The 19,260-nt window shown below is 39.3% G+C and overlaps 1 protein-coding gene across 12 annotated transcripts in view; it reads right to left on the bottom strand.

The window, feature by feature from the left end:
• PPP2R2B (protein phosphatase 2 regulatory subunit Bbeta) overlaps positions 1 to 19,260 on the bottom strand; it is a 465,243-nt gene that overhangs the window by 231,214 nt on the left and 214,769 nt on the right. For 4 of the 12 annotated variants that reach the window (XM_078449890.2, XM_060635817.3, XM_060635816.3 and 1 more), the window contains one exon: positions 18,289 to 18,373. The exons of 7 other annotated variants lie outside the window; for them this stretch is intronic. In XM_078449890.2, the coding sequence (XP_078306016.1) occupies positions 18,289 to 18,325 (37 nt within the window). In that variant the 5' untranslated portion in view covers positions 18,326 to 18,373. Of the gene's footprint in view, positions 1 to 18,288; positions 18,374 to 19,260 lie in introns of those variants that run through there. One more of the 12 variants, XM_060635818.3, reaches the window with a different exon arrangement.

Genomic DNA, 19,260 nt, shown 5'->3' with positions numbered 1-19,260 from the left:
TATTACCCCATGCTCCCTCTTAAATGTAGGCCATGTAATACAGATAAGCAGTAAAGGATTCATCATTTGTGAATAAGGCCGACCAAATGTCCTCTCTGCTTAATGTTCTTCACCAAACACTGCCTTATTTAAGGAAAAGAGATGCTGCTAATTCTGCATCAAAGATAGCCTATATATTATGCTAGTTATAGCCTAATGATCTGGGTTGGAGTCTCAGCTCCACCAGTCATAAGCTGCGTGACCTTAGGTAAGTTACAAAACCTTCCTGAGCATAGAGAAGAAGGTAATGACCACATCACCCCCTCACTGAGTTGCTTGTCATGTGTACATGCATTAATTCATATTTAATACTCAACTATATGTCTCACATGTAATAAGCACTATATTATTTTTATTATCATTGTTTTTTTTCCAAGTCGTGACAGGAAATCCACTGTTAGGTCTACAAGTAATTATGCTACTACTCTCTCCTCATTCAGTTGTCAACAAACCCAGGGCAGTCAAGACAACACTTGCTAAATCTCAAATGGGTAAAAAAAATTCTAATTCACTCCCCACCCACTTAATGTATGAGCTTCTGTGGCACCACTAACAATCAATAGTTTGGCTGTGCCCCCTCACAAACTTCTCAAGGCTCTTCACTGGAAAATGTCTCCAACTAACGAGCTAAGAAGGGTCCATTCATAATGATGTGGTACTGATGTACTGCCAAGTATCCTATATAAGGATATTTTGGATGGGGCGCCTGGGTGGCTCAGTCGGTTGAGCGTCCAACTTTGGCTCAGGTCACGATCTCACAGTTTTTGAGTTGGAGCCCTGTGTCAGGCTCTGTGCTGACAACTCAGAGCTTGCTTCAGATTCTGTGTCTCCCCCTCTCTCTCTCTCTCCCTCCATTGTTCATTCTCTCTCTCTCTCTCTCTCTCTCTCTCTCTCTCTCAAAAATAAACATTTAAAAAAGATAATAGTATTGGTATCTATGGAAAAAGTTTTATTTCTTGTCTGTTTTCCTTTGTTTAAGGGTACTGAGTCAGAAAGAGAGACGATGCTGTTCCAAATTTGAGCAAAGTGTACTCCACTCCTATTTTGTAAAGTTGAGCTGACCCTGTTTAGCTCCTTGGGTAATGCTGTTTGCATGTTTTCCTGATATCAATCCTTTAGAGGCTGCTGCTCTCCCTACCTCTGGACCTTTCAAGGAGACAATGCCTTGGAGGTTCTGTGGCTTTGCCTAATGAGTGACAGCCAGATTTCTGTCATTTGCAAAACATAAGCATTTGTGGAACTCTGAGAACTGTTCCTTGTAGAGACAAGTCATTGCCAAAGGTCACAGAGATAGCTGCAGACACAGATGTAGTATTAGGACATATTGATTAGCCTTCTGGTTAGAGCTTTATTATGTAATTGGCACAATACTATCTTGGTGAGGTATGGTGACGTTTTGACAGTTGGGAGCCAGTGAACTTGCCTTATGCATCAAAGACAATGGAACACTACATTCCTCTGAAGTTCACAGGCTCCAGAAAATAGCTCCTGTCTATCTATCTATCCATCCAATAGATATGTATTGAAGACTTGGTGTTAGGTGCTGTGACAAGAGCAGCATCATTAATAATGGTAAATAGTATCCTAGAGCTTATAATTTAGAAGCAAAAAGAATCCATATGACAAATGGAGTATGTAAGAATCATATGGGGCCTAACAGAATAAATTGATATGGCCATAACAGGGCACAGTGAAGTACTAGGACAACACTGTCCAGTAGAAATAAAATGTGAGCCACATATGTAATTTTAAATTTTCTAGCAGCCATATTAAAAGGGAGGGGAAAAATCCAGATGAAATTAATATTACCTTTTATTAAATTTGTATTTTATTTAAGTATCTTATATTTATTTTTTATTATTTTTAATTTTTTTTGAGAGCAGTTGGGGTGGGGAGCAGGGAGGGGCAGAGACAGAGAGACAGAGGTAATGCTAAGCAGGTTCTGTACTTTCAGCATGGAGCAGGACATGGGCTCTTACAAACCTTGAGATTTTGATCTGAGCTGAAATCAAGAGTTGGATGCTTACCCGACTGACCACCCAGGTGCTCCAAAGTTGTCTTCTATTTTATTTAACACAATATATCCACAATATCATTTTACATGTAATCAATATGAAAACATTAACAATAATATTAAAACATTACCAATGAGATCTTTTTACCTTTCTGGTACTAATCTTTGAAGTCTGGTATGTATCTTACACTTATAGGACATCCCAAGTGAAATAGCCAAAAACACAGTAGCCACACATACGGTGACCTTACTGGATAGCATACTACTAAGAAATTTAAAAGAGGTTTTTAAACTGCTTTTATAATAGAGGAAAATGGAATCAGAGAATTTGACTTGTGACAGATTTGGGTATCTGAGGTGATTTCCCAAGTATGTTTGCGCCCTAGTCCCATATCCCACCCTGCAGTGAAAGAATGTCTTTCTCAGTATTTTATGAGCCCCTAGTAAAAAGATTCTGTATCTCTAACAGTGAGCTTAGCATACACCCATTCTGGTGTCCATGTCTTTACCAGTTGAATAAATAGATGCAAGAAAAATAAAAATAGCCACCTACCACTTGCCAGACTCCATGTTGCTATTTTGTGTACAATCTCTAACATTTATAATGAAGTTGCAAGAAGCCACTAATTTCTCCATTTTATGAGAGGGAGCTAAAGCACAGAGTTAAATGATTTCCCAAGATCACAGTCTAGAAAGAAGGGAAGTAGAGGGGTACGTGCAGCCAGACCTAACAGGAGGGAGAACATTTAGAGACAGGGAGGTGGCTAGACTAGACTCTGGGGTGAGCCATAGTATAGAGTTTAGGTGGGCATGGGAACAGGGCTCAGGATATGTCAAGTGTCTGCCCTCTGCTCCATCGTGAGACACGTGCATACGTGTGCGCGTGTGTGCGCGCGCGCACACACACGCACACACACACACACACACACACACACACACAGTTAGTTACATACTAACATATTCATGGCTAAGTAGCTTGTTCAACAAATGCTAAACAATGTATCTTCTCTTGGCCCTTTATTCTGCCTCTCCAGGTAAAAGTTTCCTTAAAATAAGAAACAAAACCAAACCACTAGTTTCCAAAGGCAAAGGGCATTTTGGGAAATGGGAACCAGACAAACTCTTTTCAGAAGAGGCTTTAAAGGTTTTGCCCAGTCTTCCCCATGCTACCCTCTTCATTGTTTCTGAAAAATTGGTATCCATCCTCCCTGTGAAAAACATCATCTCTCATAACCATCCCTTCCACTCTTGACAGGATAAATGCTAAAACAAAACAAAACAAAACAAAACAAAAACTGTTCCACATACTGATCCCAAGCTTCCCTACCTATAACTTCTCATTAGTTAAGAGCCCTACATGAGCCTCTTACCCAGGCAGGCATCACATCCCTTGTCTCTGTGATGAGAAAAGCAAATATGACTTAGGCAGGACTCAAAACAAAGCATAGATTCAAACTGAGTCCTACAATGTAGATGCTATTTCTAAAAAATTAAAAATCTTGTATTTGTGTCAGCCAGGAGGATAAATGTAAGAACTAGAGCTTGTCCTTGTAAAACTTAGTATTTTTCTCATTGTTACTATAGCTTAGAAAAAGACTTACTAAATCTGTTGACCATGCTAAATAGTCACCATCTTGGAGAGCCAGGATTCCATTTAAAACAAGTCTACAAATTGGAATTATAAAATAAGAGAGAGTTGTAATTTGCTCGTTTCTTGGCTGTGTTTGGACAGCCACTAGCCTCCACCCCAGGGTGGGGAGGAGCAGAATACAATGCAAATACAGTGTCACTGTTTCTGCAATTTTATTCACCCTTCTTTCCAAATGTTTGTTTTTGCTTCCTTGGGGTATCATGAAGAGTTGCCAGAAAGTCAAGTTTATCTTTAGCATCATCTCTGGGCAAATAACACAGACAAAGGAAAATAATGTTTGGGGCCAAATGTTGAAAACATGAGTCTTGTGTAGCCTTAGCTGAAAGAGCAAAGAGCTAAAATGAAAAACTAGTAATGTTGGTTCTGTTTTTCTCTACCACAATTTCTATTTAGAGGAGTGGAAAGAGGATGGGCTTCAAGTACCAAAAGCTTTCCGTTCCAACTCAGACTTGATCAGGTGCTGCCTCATTGAGTACCCTTAGATGAACTGAATTCATTATTTACTTGAATGACTCCTCTGTGCCAAGTACTTTGTCCTCACAGACCTTAAATTAAGTAAGTTACCTCTGTGATTTGTTTTAAATCAAAAAGAAGAACACATATTACTAGTTTAGGGCTCTAATAAATAATATGAGATAGCACACATAAAATTACAAAGCCCAGTCCCTAAGCATATAGGAGTCATTGCTTAACAAGTCTTACTTTCTTTTGTCTTCAAAATAATCAAGTAAATTTGTCTTTTGAGTTAACTTGTGATTTAAAAGCACAGCTCTAGTACATAACCAAAAATAAACCCAATAGACAGGTCCATAAATCTAGACACTCCCCAAATACCCCAAGTCTTTTTGGGAGGTTCATCAACTAGGATAACCAGACTTCAAATATCAGTCACAGATACTAACTACTTGCAATAGTCCTATTTTGACTTTAACTTGGCTTAATGCAAAAGAATAGTAAAATGCTTTTCTTTTCAGTTACCAGCAAGCATGGTCTATATAGCTCAAAAATCACAGCAATACACAATGCTGAAATGTTAGAACAGCTCTTTCCAAATTATCTACTGATTGCATGTAATATGTGAGACATTGTGATGAGATTATAGTAATAAAAGTACAAATAGGTCCCTATCCTGAGATATAATGAGAGATATAATGTCTGCCCTCAGGGAAGCTAGAAGCCTTGACTAGGAGAAGAAACAAGACAAACATGCTTTAAATTCAAGTGACCAATATGCTATTTTATAAGCATTAAATTATAAATCTCTAATATAGGGATTCAGAAGACACGGACAGAGTGAGGCTTTGTGGGGAGGAGAAAGTGGGATTTGAGCTGAGACTTTTGAAGATTAAGGATAATTATTCAAGGACTTATACTCTCTCTTTGAAGACAGAATGCACCAAAACTTAAAGCAGAATCTACCTACAATAAGGCTTTCTTTTCCTGATTCCATGTTGCCCTCTCTCAACTCCACAATTAGTCACTTCTACAAACTCTATCCAGGTTCTGTCTCATACACAAGGCAACATTAACTATTCCTAAGCAAAAGATAATTGGCCAGGTTTTTTGCAGATTGTAATTTCTAATTCTGAGACTCCCCCATTTCTATCTCCCACACTTCCCCATAAGCAGGAGATGATCACAACCCAGACAGCTGTCCTGCCTCTCCTGCTAGCCAGAAAGGGAATCAGATAAATCTAGTAATGAAGAGGTCTGATGTTAGAAAGCTTTTAAAATTCTAAATCCTATTTGAACTGGACAAGCTGCACAGATGAGCACTGTGAGACAGGACTTCAGCCATATTCCCTAGCCATGTCGCTCTGAAGCTAGAACAACCATACTACACTCTTGGCACAGAGTACAACAGTCTCTTCTTAACGTACTTCACGTTAACACCTCAATTATATTCCCCACATTTGTTCACCTCAACTTTCTTCAATCTTGTGAAAAGCTTGATCAGCCATCGAGGGATGAACTTCAGGTGAACCTATGATTTCTGTGAAATTACATGTCTCAATGTATGTTTATGACTTTCTTGGCAATTTTTCCCTATGGAGAAGGTCCTTAGCTTTCATAACATTCTCTAAGGGTTTCATGAATCCTCGCTACCCACACTCCCACCAAGAAGTTTAACAACCTCTATTTTATATCTACCATGGTCAAATTTCTATTTGTATCATTTCCAAATGGCTATACTCCAACCATAAACTCAGAGAAAGAAAAAAATGACACACTTAGAAAAGAATACTTCAGTGTTTCTTCTGTACTAATAACAACCAAGTGCTAATTGTTAGGTTTGGCTCATAGACTTTCAATCGGCAAATTAGATTAAAATAATTTTTAAAGGCACATTTCCCCCCCATCCTAATGCTCAAAAATTATCCAGGTATCATACTCTGTAAATAATGACCAACTTGGGTCTTAATACAAACATTTTTTATTAGCTGTCTAATGATACTTAGTAGTCTAGTGTGCACTACATTAGGGGAAGTACATTAACTCATTACTTTGGAGCTTGCAATCAAATTGCTTTATCAGTAAGAAAGGTTATAAAACTATCCTACCCTTTCTTCCCCCAGCAGTGATACACTGTAGGAAATTAGGTTTTAAATAGTCCCAAGGGAAATATATTCCCAATGAGCTCAAATCCTATTTTATACATTCCTAAAAGGCCTTATAACAGCCTGTAAGATCACAAAAGTCACTGGTGTTCTCTCATGACAGAGAAAATACAACTTAGAAAATATAACCTCAAGGGGTTAAGCATCCAGCTTTGGCTCAGGTCATGATCTCATGGTTCATAAGTTCAAGGCCCGCATCAGGCTCTGCCACTGACACTGCAAGGGCAGGGACTCTCTCTCTCTCTCTCTCTCTGCCCCTTCCTCACTCATGCTCTCTCTCTCTTTCTCAAAATAAAAAAATAAATTTTAAAGAAAAAGAAAAAATAAGAAGATATAATCTCACCATCCATTTTGGGACAACTAACCATGTGACCCCCTACTTCTTTTGAGAAGTAGCCTCAGCTCATTCTTCTATAATTGGGAGGTAGCTCTGCTTGCTTCATCTATTTTACAGCTATCATGACCATGACCATGAGGTAATGATTTCAAAAATATACTGAAATTTTCCAGAATTCCAGACAAATAAGAGGTCATCTTCTTTCCTGGCCTTCTTGGATATTTGTTCCTTCTCCACACATGCAAACTGTTGGAAGGACCCACCAAGATGTCATTACGGATCTGCAGGCATTTGTTTCAGGAAAAGCCAACCACTTATCTGGAAATCCATCAACTACATGGAGGACAGAAGACCTATATCCCTAGCCTCACTTTGTGCAACTTAATCTATGGGGAAAAAATTTGCGATGCCAGTCATAAAATACCCTAGATGCTGGGAAATGTGATTCCCTTACAAAGAAGAGCTCAACAAAGCCACCTGGGTTTAGCACCTATTAATCTTCTCATCGTTTTGCCTCTATAGATTATATAGGCTCCACAGAATTTTCACATACCTTATTCCATCTTTTTGTCATTAAGAACATTGTGAGGTAAAGTTTGTTCTATAACAAACTTTATTCCTTCTTTCACTTGACTGAATGTTTATCTTTCCTTCCTTCACCAATCTTCAACCATACTCATTTTCTTTTGATTCTTTCAACATGCCACGAGCCTCAGGCCTTTTGCACATGCCATTTCCTCCACTGGATCTACTCTTGCCCCAGTATTGTATGTGGCTTAATCCTTTATCTCCCAGTTTATGTCAACTCAACTGAGATTATAGAAAGCCATCCCAACATCTTTCCCAGTATCTGTGTCATTTGTTTTCATCACAGATAATTTACCATCACTTAATTTACTGCATTTTATTTCATTTTGTAGGTCTCTTCCACAAACCTGTAAGCTCCATGAAGGATAGGCACCATGAGGACGGGAGTGGAGGGGTCAGCTCACAATTAAAACACCAGTGGGTAAATCGTAGCCAGGGCTGATAGAATAGGTATCCAACTAACATATACTGGGCAGTTAGTGAAAACATGAGTGAAAGAAACAGGTTTTTAAGTATGTAGACTAAAGTTTGTTGGCATGTGCATGCATGAAAGTAGAAATGTTGACTAACTTGTTTAAAAAATATTTCTCCAGCAAGTGTAAAGCCAAAAACATTTTCTAAGAGTTTGGAAGCCTTAGACCTGAGCTGTCCAATACAATAGCCACTAGCCATATATGACTTTTGCACACTTGAAATGAGGCTAGTATGAATTGGGTGTATCCTAAGTGCAAAATACCCACCAAGTTTTGCAGACAATGTAAGAAAAATATAAATATCTAATGTATAATTTTTATCTCCATCACATGTTGAAATAACTTTTCAATAAATTGGATTAAATGTATTATTAAAATTAATTTCACATTTTTTTTACTGTAACTACTAGAAAATTAAGTTACACATATGGTTTGTACTATATTTCTATAGGATGATGCTAGTCTAGAGCACTCCAGAATTAATCTGATTGTTACGTGCTTATGGTTTTTTTAATTTTTTTTAACTCTCTATGATGGTATATACTTGGGGTGGAACATATGTGTAAGTTTCAAAGTCACTGCCTTACATTCATATTATCATCCTACAGTATTTTTAATCTTAGGCAGATATTAAGAAACTGTACAGGTATTACATACTGACTCCTAGGCAGAAAGGTATCTCCACAAAATTGTATGATCAGTATTTGTCCTATTGTTAGCCTTCACATCCTTTAATCCTACTTCCAGAGTCACTACCATAAACTTGGCCACCATGATCTCTCACCTGTACAACTGAATTCACTTCCTAACTGGTGTTCCATCTCCAATGCATTTTTTGTAAATAACAACCAGAGTGATTGTACAAGTCTTATATTGACCCCAGGACAAAGTCCAAATCCTTATTTCAGCCTTCAATTCTAGACATAATGCTGGTCTTGCTTACTTCTCCTCTTCCTCCTCCTTAGGCTCCACATTCCAGCTATTCTGAACTCTTTGAAATTATGGAAGGGTGCCATGCTTCCTTTGGCTTGGGAAACTTTGTTCCTTCTGCTATATCCCACACCCATCACCTTCCTTTTATCTGGTCAGCTCTTATTCTGTTCTCAGTTTAGAGTCAGGGAAAGCCACTGTGTAGGATTCATGGAAAGAGAGTCTCCTGGCCTCCAGGAAACTTTCCCTTGCTGCCACTGCCCCCCTCACCACCACCACCACCAACAGAGGGCTTACAACATCATGTGCTAAGCACTCTCTCTGATCATCCCATTGAGTCTCCACCATAAACCTGTGAGAAGACGGAAGCTTACGTTAATGTAGCACAGGGTGCCAGGACTTGTTCCAAGCTCTTCATGTACATGATCAAAGACCCCAGGACAACACTCTGAGTTACAGTATCCTGTTTACTGATGAGGAACTAATGCCCAGATAGGTTTAGTAAATCACCCATCTTGTAGCTGGAGGCTTGAGCTCCTGCAGTTGATCTCACAGTCTATATGGACTCATGGCAGGTTCTATCACTATTTTAGAGAAGATGAAACAGAAGATCCGAAGAGTTGAGTAACTTGTCCCAAATGGTCAAGCCAGGATTTGAAAGACCGGTTAGAAGCCCCTTTATGTTTCTCCCAATGACCCTATATACCCCCCCCCCCACTGTGTCTTACAATCGCCTACTCGCTTACTAGACTATAAGCTTCACAGTCTTTAATTTTTAAAAACAGTTTTAGACTAACAGAAAAAGTCAACAGATAGCACAGAGAATTCCCATGTACATCCTGCAGACTTTCTGCTATTATAAACATGTTATAATTAATGAACCACAAGTGTTATTAACTAAACCTCATAGTTTAATTCATATTCCCTCAGTTTTTACCTAATGTCCTTTTTCTGTTTTAAAATCCCATCTAGAACACTACATTACACTTAGCTGTCAGGTTTCCTTTGGCCCTGCTTGTTTGTGGCAGTTTCTCAGACTTCCCTTGCCTTTAGTGTCTTTGACAGTGTTGAAGAACATGGTCAGGTATATTGTAGCAGGTCTCTCTACTGTAATTTGTCCGATGTTTCTCTCATAAATAAAGATCCCAGAGGTACAGCGCCATTTTCATTACATTACATCACAGCGATCTACTATCAACATGACTTAATGAGTACTCATATGGACCTTCACCATCTAGCTGAAATAGTGTTGGTCAGGTTTCTTTTCTGTAAGTTTACTCTTCCAGACCTCTCTTCCAATCTGTACTCTTTTGATAGCAGTCTCTACATGCCCACTCTTGGGGAAGAGTAGACAGATACACCCATTTGCTATGTTCCTTGAGGCTGGGTCATGTATATAATTTATTTGGAGCTCTGCATGGGAGATTTTCCTCTCTGCTTGATTAATTTATTCAATTATTTACTAACATCAGTACGTATTCATGGATATTTATTTTGTACTTTGGTTTATAATCCAATACTTCTTTTCTTTTTTCTTTTCTTTTCTTTTTTTTTTTTTTTTTTTTTTTTTTGCTAAAATTATTCCACTAGAGACATTGGAAACTTTTTCACTTGGGCTCCTGTGTCCCTTTGACATATTCCCATCAGTGTATTTTTTTTTCAAGCACTTCCTTACATTTTGGCACTAAAAAAGGCTCTAGCCTCATCTTGTAGATTTCTTTCCTTAGTCCCAGAATCACACATATCTGGAAGGATTCCTGGTTCCTTTCATTGGACAATGGTTTTAGAAATCAAGATGTGGGTGCTAGTTGTAACTGTTGCTACTGGGGTGTCATTTTTTAGGCTTTCTCAAATGACAAAGAAATAAGTATATGTACATAAGCTCATGCATACACACATTTATAAATGTTTCTTTACATAATCAGGTATTTCTCTATGAAGTTCAAGATGAGTTCTGATGTCTCCAACTCCAATTTGTCACCACATGGACCATCTAACCTCCTATTCTTGATCCAGCAATCAGAAATGATTGTAAGCTTTTTAAAGTCAGCAGTAGTGCCTTAATTCATTGTGATATCCCAAGTGTAATGCTTGGCACATAGAGTGCACACGTGGACTTGCGATCCCAATAATTTCAATTCTGGAAGGGAATACAGATAAATTTGCAAACGCTACCCAATAGAGATTTCAAAGACTAAAATCACAATGATTTATTAGGGCAACAGTGTAAGAGGGTGCATAACAAAGGTCTGATTTAAGTGTGTTTATTCAACTCTGTGAAGGGAAAATGACAGCAATGCATCTAAGCTACGCAAAAAGGATTCAGGTTTCCTTGAAAGGGATTCAAGTGGCATAAAATGGTTTGTTTCCCCACAGCAATTTACATTTATTAAAATAGCTAATAGGCATAATCATTGTCAAAACAGAGCTTCCACCCTGTATAATGTCTTAATATATTCTCGAAGTTCCTGACAAACAGGCACAAAGCCACGGCAGATTAGACTCTAAGTGGAGGATCACTCTAATAGCACAGCAGAAAAACCAATCTCACACTTCTGGAAGGAAAATAAGACCTGAGAACAGCCTTTGAAGGTGAAGGGTAAAGTACAAAGGCGAAGGTGCTACAGTAGTGCATCAGCTAGAAGGGGAATGGGCTCTAATGTGACACTCTGCATTAATGATGCTAATTTATGTCTGGGTAAGTGTGTGTGCATGACACAGAGGAAAAGTGAAGAAGTCTCTATTATACCACGGAGAAGCTCATCTCAAATCTCTTGGAAGGGTACGTGCTTTACCCGGGAACTACCTCACATGGGCATATATTATGTAGATTCTGTGTCAGTTTCATATGAACAAATCACTCGTCTCCTTAAATCTATTCTGGAGCATTTCCAATCTGTTCTTTATACTGCAGCCACAATGATCTTTTTGAAACACAAATGTGGTTGTTGCTCCTCATAGTCCTACATTTAAACATTTTACTGCTTTTCTTTATTCATAGGATAAAAAATAATAATAATAAAGTCCTCTTACTCCTTCAAGGCTCTCTGCAAGATACGTCTTCTAATGCCAGTCCTGTGGGAACTCAAGCCACATGGGGCATCATTCACTTGCCTGGACACACACTCTCTCTGTGCTACTGCTATAGGGCCCTTGTCCATGTAGTTCTCTCTACCAGCGTCATCCCTCCACAGCCAACTGCTACTGTGGCATTAGGATTTAATTCTATCACCCCTTCACCAGGGAAGCTTTCCCTGTCTGGGTCCAAAAGCCTTTTACACACTCTCCCAGTACCACAAACTCTTCCTTTACAGTGCCTGTCACAGCTACAACTGTCTAATCATCTTTATTATTCTTGATTAATGTATTTCCCCAGAGGGGCTCTTACTCCATATCCCTGGCACCTAACCCCATTCCTGGCACATACTAAGGGCCCAATAAAGTATGCACTGAATCAACAAATGAAAAGTGACCAGTGCATTCACCCATGCTACTGCTAAGGCTTTCCTGAACATTAAGGCTCCTCTTTAGACTCTGAAGAATATGTCATTTCACAGCAGAAATTTGGTGGGTCACCCGTGTGATGAGTATAGGAAATACACTCTGCTAGGCTTTAGTAGCTTCTACAAAAACAGGAGGTCCTTTTTATCATATGAGTTATTAATGCAATGAAATGAATGTTTATTAATACATTACATGCATTGTATGGAAGTGGACATTAACGGGATGTGAAAAAACAACCCTGCCCAGAAAAGGTCAGCTATGGCGCTTATTATATACTAATACTTAAGATTATTTTTATCAAGTAATTTTGATTTATTTCACAATATTCCAAATGCTACCATTGGTTTTCAGACTCTAATCATTGTGTCTGTTTTTCACTCAACAAATATTTACTGAGCATATTTATTACATGCCAGTCACTGTGTTAGACCCCACTGAGCAAGAGACCCAAGGTGCTTGCCCCAAGTGGAAGCAGACAGCCAACACAGATTGATAGTCATTTCAGATTAGTGTGAGGCTGATAAGGAAGAAGTCATGTTATATGTGAGTGACATAATTTCCACTGTTTCAGCATGATCTTAAGCAATCCAAATGTCTCATTGGGGTAACCTACATCATTACTGCTCTGTGATATCAAGTAGATCACAGAGTTTTCACCTGACGAGTGATTAGAGGATTCTACGTTTTAATGTCACGGTCTCCCATAAGGATTTAAATGTATTCACTCCCTCTATTTAAATAAATGACTAGGGAAAACACAAGGTGTATCTTTTCTGAGGAGTTGCTATACACCCCCAAAATCTCTACTGCCAGTTTTGATGTATCCCAAAAGATCAGAGTGCCTTATCCTCTAAGATGTATATCTCAACAGAGCATCTATTTCATGGCAAGAGATTTTTCATTTGGTTTTAGTGATAAGTAATTCAAGAAGTAGTTAGTGGCACAGAAATCTTAAAGACATGGATGAAGAGATAGTAAAGTTGACACAGACTGAATCAAGACTCTCTTCATAAGGATTATAAGCCTTGAGACCTAGGACAGTGTTGGCAGCATAACTGGTCCTCAATAACTATGGGTTAAATATTGCTGGATGAAGGATGACACTTTGAGAAAATTAGTTAGTTGAAGCATGGGACCATAGTGGAGAGGAAAGATAAAAGCTAATATTGAAGTGGTTGGCTTATCAAGAGGAAAAGCCACAGAGAAAGGATCCCAAGAACAGTATCCCTTTCGTTTCCTTTTGACCAAGGCCTTGGACTCCTAAGTGGTTGGTCAGGAAGCTGGGAGAATCTCAGAACAGACAAATGGCAGCTCTGAGGAGCCACCGCTCAGGACTAATGCTGTAGCCTATTGTCTTCAATGGAGAAGAACAATCAGCAGATTGATAAATTCTTCTGTTTACACTCCTGAACAAATAAACTAATTGCATCTTTGTTTTTAACCTAACAAATCATAGCTTCATTACAGGTCATTAGTGACCATTAATACACAGAACTGTTTGCATTTCACTGGTATATCTGAATTACAGTCTTGCCTCGCACACCAGCTCAATCAAGCTTCCAAAGGGAAACCCCGTTATCAGGCCTCAAGTGGGACTAAAAACAAACTAACAATTAGCCTCTGCAATTGAACTGTGATGCAGAAGAATTCATTATTTTGGTTCACTGTTGAACTAGCCATTCCCTTTGTAGTGCAGACAGGCTCTTTGGGCCCAAAGAGTAAGCAACCACCTCTCTGAACATTTTCAATTATTCTCAATGACAGCTAATGTTGTACTGGCCAGCAACACAACCCTGTTTGTGTGGTACCAGTACAGGCAGTCCTAAATTCATAGCACAGTGGCTGATTAGAGTGCAGGTAAGAGCAAGGAGCACATTGGGGATTGTCAGAAATATCAAGGGACAGGAACAAAATCTATATGGCAAAAAAAGGGGAGGCAGGGTAGAGAATACACACACACACACACACACACACACACACATATATATATATATATATATATATATATATATATATATATATACACATATATATATTCTTTTTATCATATGAGTTATTAATGCAATGAAATGAAGGTTTATTAATACATTACTTGCATTGTATGGAAGTGGACATATATATATGCATATAGTACATCCACTCACACATCAACTAGGTGGTCCAGAATTTTAAAAAGTCCACTTGAGGCTTTGGATTATCCATACGAAAAGCCAAGACACTTGAACTGGATCATTGCCAAGCCTCCACTTCATCTTGTGTTAAGCAGTCACAGAGGGGCATGAAGTGATTAACAGAGACGAACGATCTCAGAAACATCTGAGGACTTTCTAACATACCAATTGCTATTTGGGAGCAAATCTATGGTCCATGTTATCTACGGTTTTGTTGCTTCAAAAAATGTCCCCCAGGGAAGACCATGTTTGGCTATGAATGTGCAAAGGCCATAGAATGAGAGGAGTTGCTAACAAGGCAAGCAATGGCAGCCATATGCTGCCGAAGCCATTTTTATTTTTTATTCTAGGCTCACTACCGAGCACATGACTCATGCTTCAGCTCAACATGTACAAGGACACTCTAGCATCCTATGCAGTTTAAAAAGCTCTTTCAAATGAGTTATCCAAACCACAATGAGATACCACCTCACACCATTCAGAATGGCTGAAATTAACAACTCAGGCAACCACAGATGTTGCCAAGGATGCGGAGAAGGAGGAATCCTTTTGCACTTGCTGGTGGAAATGCAAACTGGTGCAGCCACTCCGGAAAACAGTATGCAGGTTCCTCAAAAAATTAAAAATAGAACTACCCTATGACCCAGCAATCGCACTACTAGGTATTTATCCAAGAGATACAGGTATGCTGTTTCAGAGGGGCACATGCACCCCATTGTTTATAGCAGCACTATCAACAATAGCCAAAGTATGGAAAGAGTCCAAATGTCCATCAAGAGATAAATGGATAAAGAAGATGTGGTATTTATATACAATGCAGTATTAATCGGTGATCAAAAAGAATGAAATCATGACATTTGCAACAACATGGATGTAGCTAGAGTGTATTACGCTAAGCGAAATTAGAGAAAGACAAATATCATATGTCAAGACGGACTTTTCCCTGAAGTCACCCAACTGCTAAATAACTCAGGTAGGATGAACCCGTTATCTTCTGGTCACACCACTGTCCCTACATGGGGACACTTTTCATTCTTCCTCATATCATCTGACTCCCTCTCCTCAGCCTCCAGGCCTCAGAAGACCATGTCTTTCTTCATGAGCTCTCCACTGAGTCCTCTTACATCATCTCACAGTCCCTTGTACATCCCCATCACAGGACGTCTCATACTGCATTGTATTTACTTGTTGTCCTGTGTCCCTACTGGTCTGTAAGTTCCTGAAGGGAAGAGTCCAGGTGTGTGTACTACCCCTCTGTATCCCAATGCAGAGTTCAGCCCTGGGCACCTAAGTGCTCAATAAATACTTAATCAATGAAAGGTTATATGGCAGCCTCCTTTCAAACCACTCTGCTGCTACATACAACAGTATTGTTTCCCAGCGGAGCACCGTTTGGGAAGTCAGATAGTCGTAGATGGCTTTATGCCCTTACACTGCTGTTAAATAACCTTAGCCTCATGATGAAAACTCAAGGCAACCTTAACTGAATTTTAATGGATTCCATTTCTGAAGAAAGTAGCTGAACTTGTGAAAAAAAAAAAAAAAAAACCCTTGAAGTGATGCTTACATTATGTTAACACAAGCACATTCATTCATTTTATACCTCACACTCAATCACAGAGCTATGAACAAGGCTTAGCCACAATCCCTCAGCATTTGGAAAAGGGCACTGCCTTTGTACTTCGAAAGGATTTTTCAGAAACAGTCGGACTTGATGAGGTGCGGTGAAAAGCAGTCTCTCTCCCAACAAGCTCTTTAAAATTTTTTTTAATGTTTATTTATTTTTGAAGGAAAAAGAGACAGAGTGTGAGGTGTTGGGGGTGGGGGCAGAGAGACAGGGAAACCCAGAATCCGAAGCAGGCTCCAGGCTCTGAGCTGTCAGCACAGAGACTGACACGGGGCTCGAACCCACAAACCGCAAGATCATGACCTGGGCCGAAGCCGGACACCAAACCGACTGAGCCACCCAGGCACCCCCCAACAAGCTCTTTAAATTCTGACTATGAACTGTCTCCTTCCCACTTGCTGCTCTTGTGCTTTTGGAAATTTTAAGCTGATACGACACAGGTCAGAAAAACATGACCAAACCACAAATATTTCAATCCCTCCCCTCCCTTCCCTCTTGGAGGAGGCAAGGAGGGCATCAAGGTTGACAGCTCCAGGGAAACCCATTTGAAGTCCGTCTAGTCTTATTTCATTAAAGCAGCAACTGAGGCCAAATCCAATGAAACTCAGACCGCAGGTCAAAACCATATCAGAACATACTGAAAAGGTTACCTGGTTGCTATGTATGTAACCAGGAATGTAAGAAAGGCACATTGAAATTACAACAGATATAAACTGTTTATTAAAATAGGTCAGACAGAAAAGTGGAGAATCTTTCTCTAGCAAGTAAAGAGTTCAACCCCACCTCCGATCACAAACACCCCAAGGTATTATATGAAAACAAAGCCTCTTCTCTTATATAAAAAAGCACATTAAGAACCTGTCCAGAGTCTATATAGGGTAACATGAAGGCCGCATGATTCCCTTGGGACACCAAAGCCTGACCCTTATCTATAAGCCGACGGAGAATATACATAAACGTATATACATATATAAATACACACACACATCTGCTCATTTTTTTTTCTCCCTTTAAGTCTTTTTTTTTTTTTTGACGTTTATTTATTGTTGAGAGACAGAGAGTGCAAGCAGCAGAGGGACAGAGGGAGAGGGAGACACAGAATCCAAAGCAGGCTCCAGGCTCTGAGCTGTCAGCACAGAGACCTATGTGGAGCTCAAACCCACAAATCGCAAGGTCATGGTCTGAGCCAAAGTCGAACACTCAACCAAGTGAGCCACACAGGCGCCCCTCCCTTTAAGTCTTTGACCACATTTTTCATTTCATTTTCCTAGAGTAAATGTTTATCTGGAAACTCTTCTTTCCCCATACCATTTCTTAAAGGTCTTACTCTTCAATCTGACTCACAGTTGTTATCTATCTCTGTTACAAACTCCACCTCAAGAGAGAATTCTGATGATTCTTTTTTTTCAGTAACAGTTAGAGTTCTTATGTAAGATGTTATTGCCCAGGGCCCTGAAACACAGTCAAATGAGGAGGCTGTAAAGCTCAACAGTCTCACCACATAGTTTCAAGAAATGAATAAAACAAAGCTAGCAGAAAAGCTTTCCTGCTACTTCATCCCAATCATGTGGGATGACTCCTACTTATACTAATAGGACCTTCAAGCATTTAATACAGGTAAGAAGTTACTGTTTTTCCCAAATTGTCATGTCTAGATTTCCCTTCTAATTCAAAATTATCATTTAGGGGGCACGTGGGTGGCTCAGGCAGTTAAGCATCTGACTTCAGCTCAGGTCATGATCTCCTGGTGGGTTCAAGCCCCGTGTCGGGCTCTGTGCTGACAGCTCAGAGCCTGGAGCCTGCTTCGGATTCTGGGTCTCCCTTTCTTTCTCTGTCCCTCCCCTGCTAATTCTCTGCCTCTCTCTCAAAAATAAATAAACATTAAAATTTTTTTAAAAAAATTATCATTTAGTAAGGCCATTCATTCTTCATTATACACAAACTAAGAAGCTCTTGTCTCTTTCTTCACCTACTGAGCCAACCATTTTTCTCTGTTAGAGCAGTTAATGTATCTGTCTGGTTCTCTAGCTTGCTCTACGTACACTATTAGCATCTTATACAGCAGGGTCCATTCATACAGAGCCACACCTCTTTCCTGGTAATTTTATAACCAGTCATTACTTGTTATTGCTGTGTACGAACAACACATTTCATCAAAACATGTTCTTAGTTCTTAAAACAGTAAGTCCAACAGTGCTTACTATCTATACTTTCTTTTTAATATGTTAAGGAACTGATTTGAGCCCCCAGAACCACTTTTAAGCAAATGGAACTGTTCGACACTTCCATGTTGCTATTTTATTAAGAACAGTAGGTATAAATAGTAATACTAATACCTTTATTTCCATAGGTGCTTTCATCTGGATAGTTCATGCTTCATTATTGTGCCACTATTCTCTGTCTTGGGTTCTCCCTTGGCTCCTGTGACAAACAGGGGGTTCAGATCCAGACTCCAGGAGGTAGTGATGCTTCAATTTTTGGTTATATACAGGTGCATTACACACTCCCCAAGCCCCCACTATAGCCTCTTTGAGGTTACTCCTCGTACGTCAAAATCAGGGCTAATATGGTAACATAGCCACACTATAAAAACTCTCTATGCTTCAGCCTTCTCACCTGGAAGTGGGCTGTCTTTGGGTTTTGCAGACCCGGGGTTCTCAAAGAGTTGCTTTCTTTCAACCAGCAGCAGTGGCTCTAGCTGGGCCACCACTAGAAAGCAAATTTTTTGGCTCTTTCCCAGTATTATTTATTTAGAAACTCTGGGAGGAGCCTAGCAATATGCAATTAACAGACACTTCAGGTGATTCTAATAAGCATTAATGTTGAAAACAGAAGGCAGAAGGCATATAAGGAGTTTTGAGGAGACTGGGGCCGTGTTAGGGGAGTAGCCTTCATGTACTTCAAGAGGGATCATGTACACTAGGATACAAAGCTTCACAGTGTAGGGCTAAAAGCAATGGGTTAAAAAAAAAAAAGACTGCTCTGGTACACATAACTTTTAAGCAACTGGACGTATTCACCAACAGGAACTGGTTGGTGTCACTGGTTAGAAGAGCCTCCCTTCTCTCCAAGAGAATCTATGAATAAGACAATACAAGAAGTTCTAAACTAAAGCTACAAGATTTTTAAAAAAACAACAAAATTAAGCCTTAAAAAGAAGCTTCAGAATACCGCTAATATAGAAAGAGAAATTTATAATTAACTTATTATCATTAATTTTTAGTATCTCAATGCTATTACCTTTAAAAACCATCCTATTGATGGTACATAGAGTAGATAATGGGTTTTCATTTCCCAGTGTTTTATTT

The sequence above is a fragment of the Panthera onca genome, chromosome A1 (genome assembly GCF_046562875.1).
Source record: "Panthera onca isolate mPanOnc1 chromosome A1, mPanOnc1 haplotype 2, whole genome shotgun sequence".
Classification (NCBI taxonomy): Eukaryota; Metazoa; Chordata; class Mammalia; order Carnivora; family Felidae; genus Panthera; species Panthera onca.
This window is presented reverse-complemented; position numbering and strand designations above follow the sequence as displayed.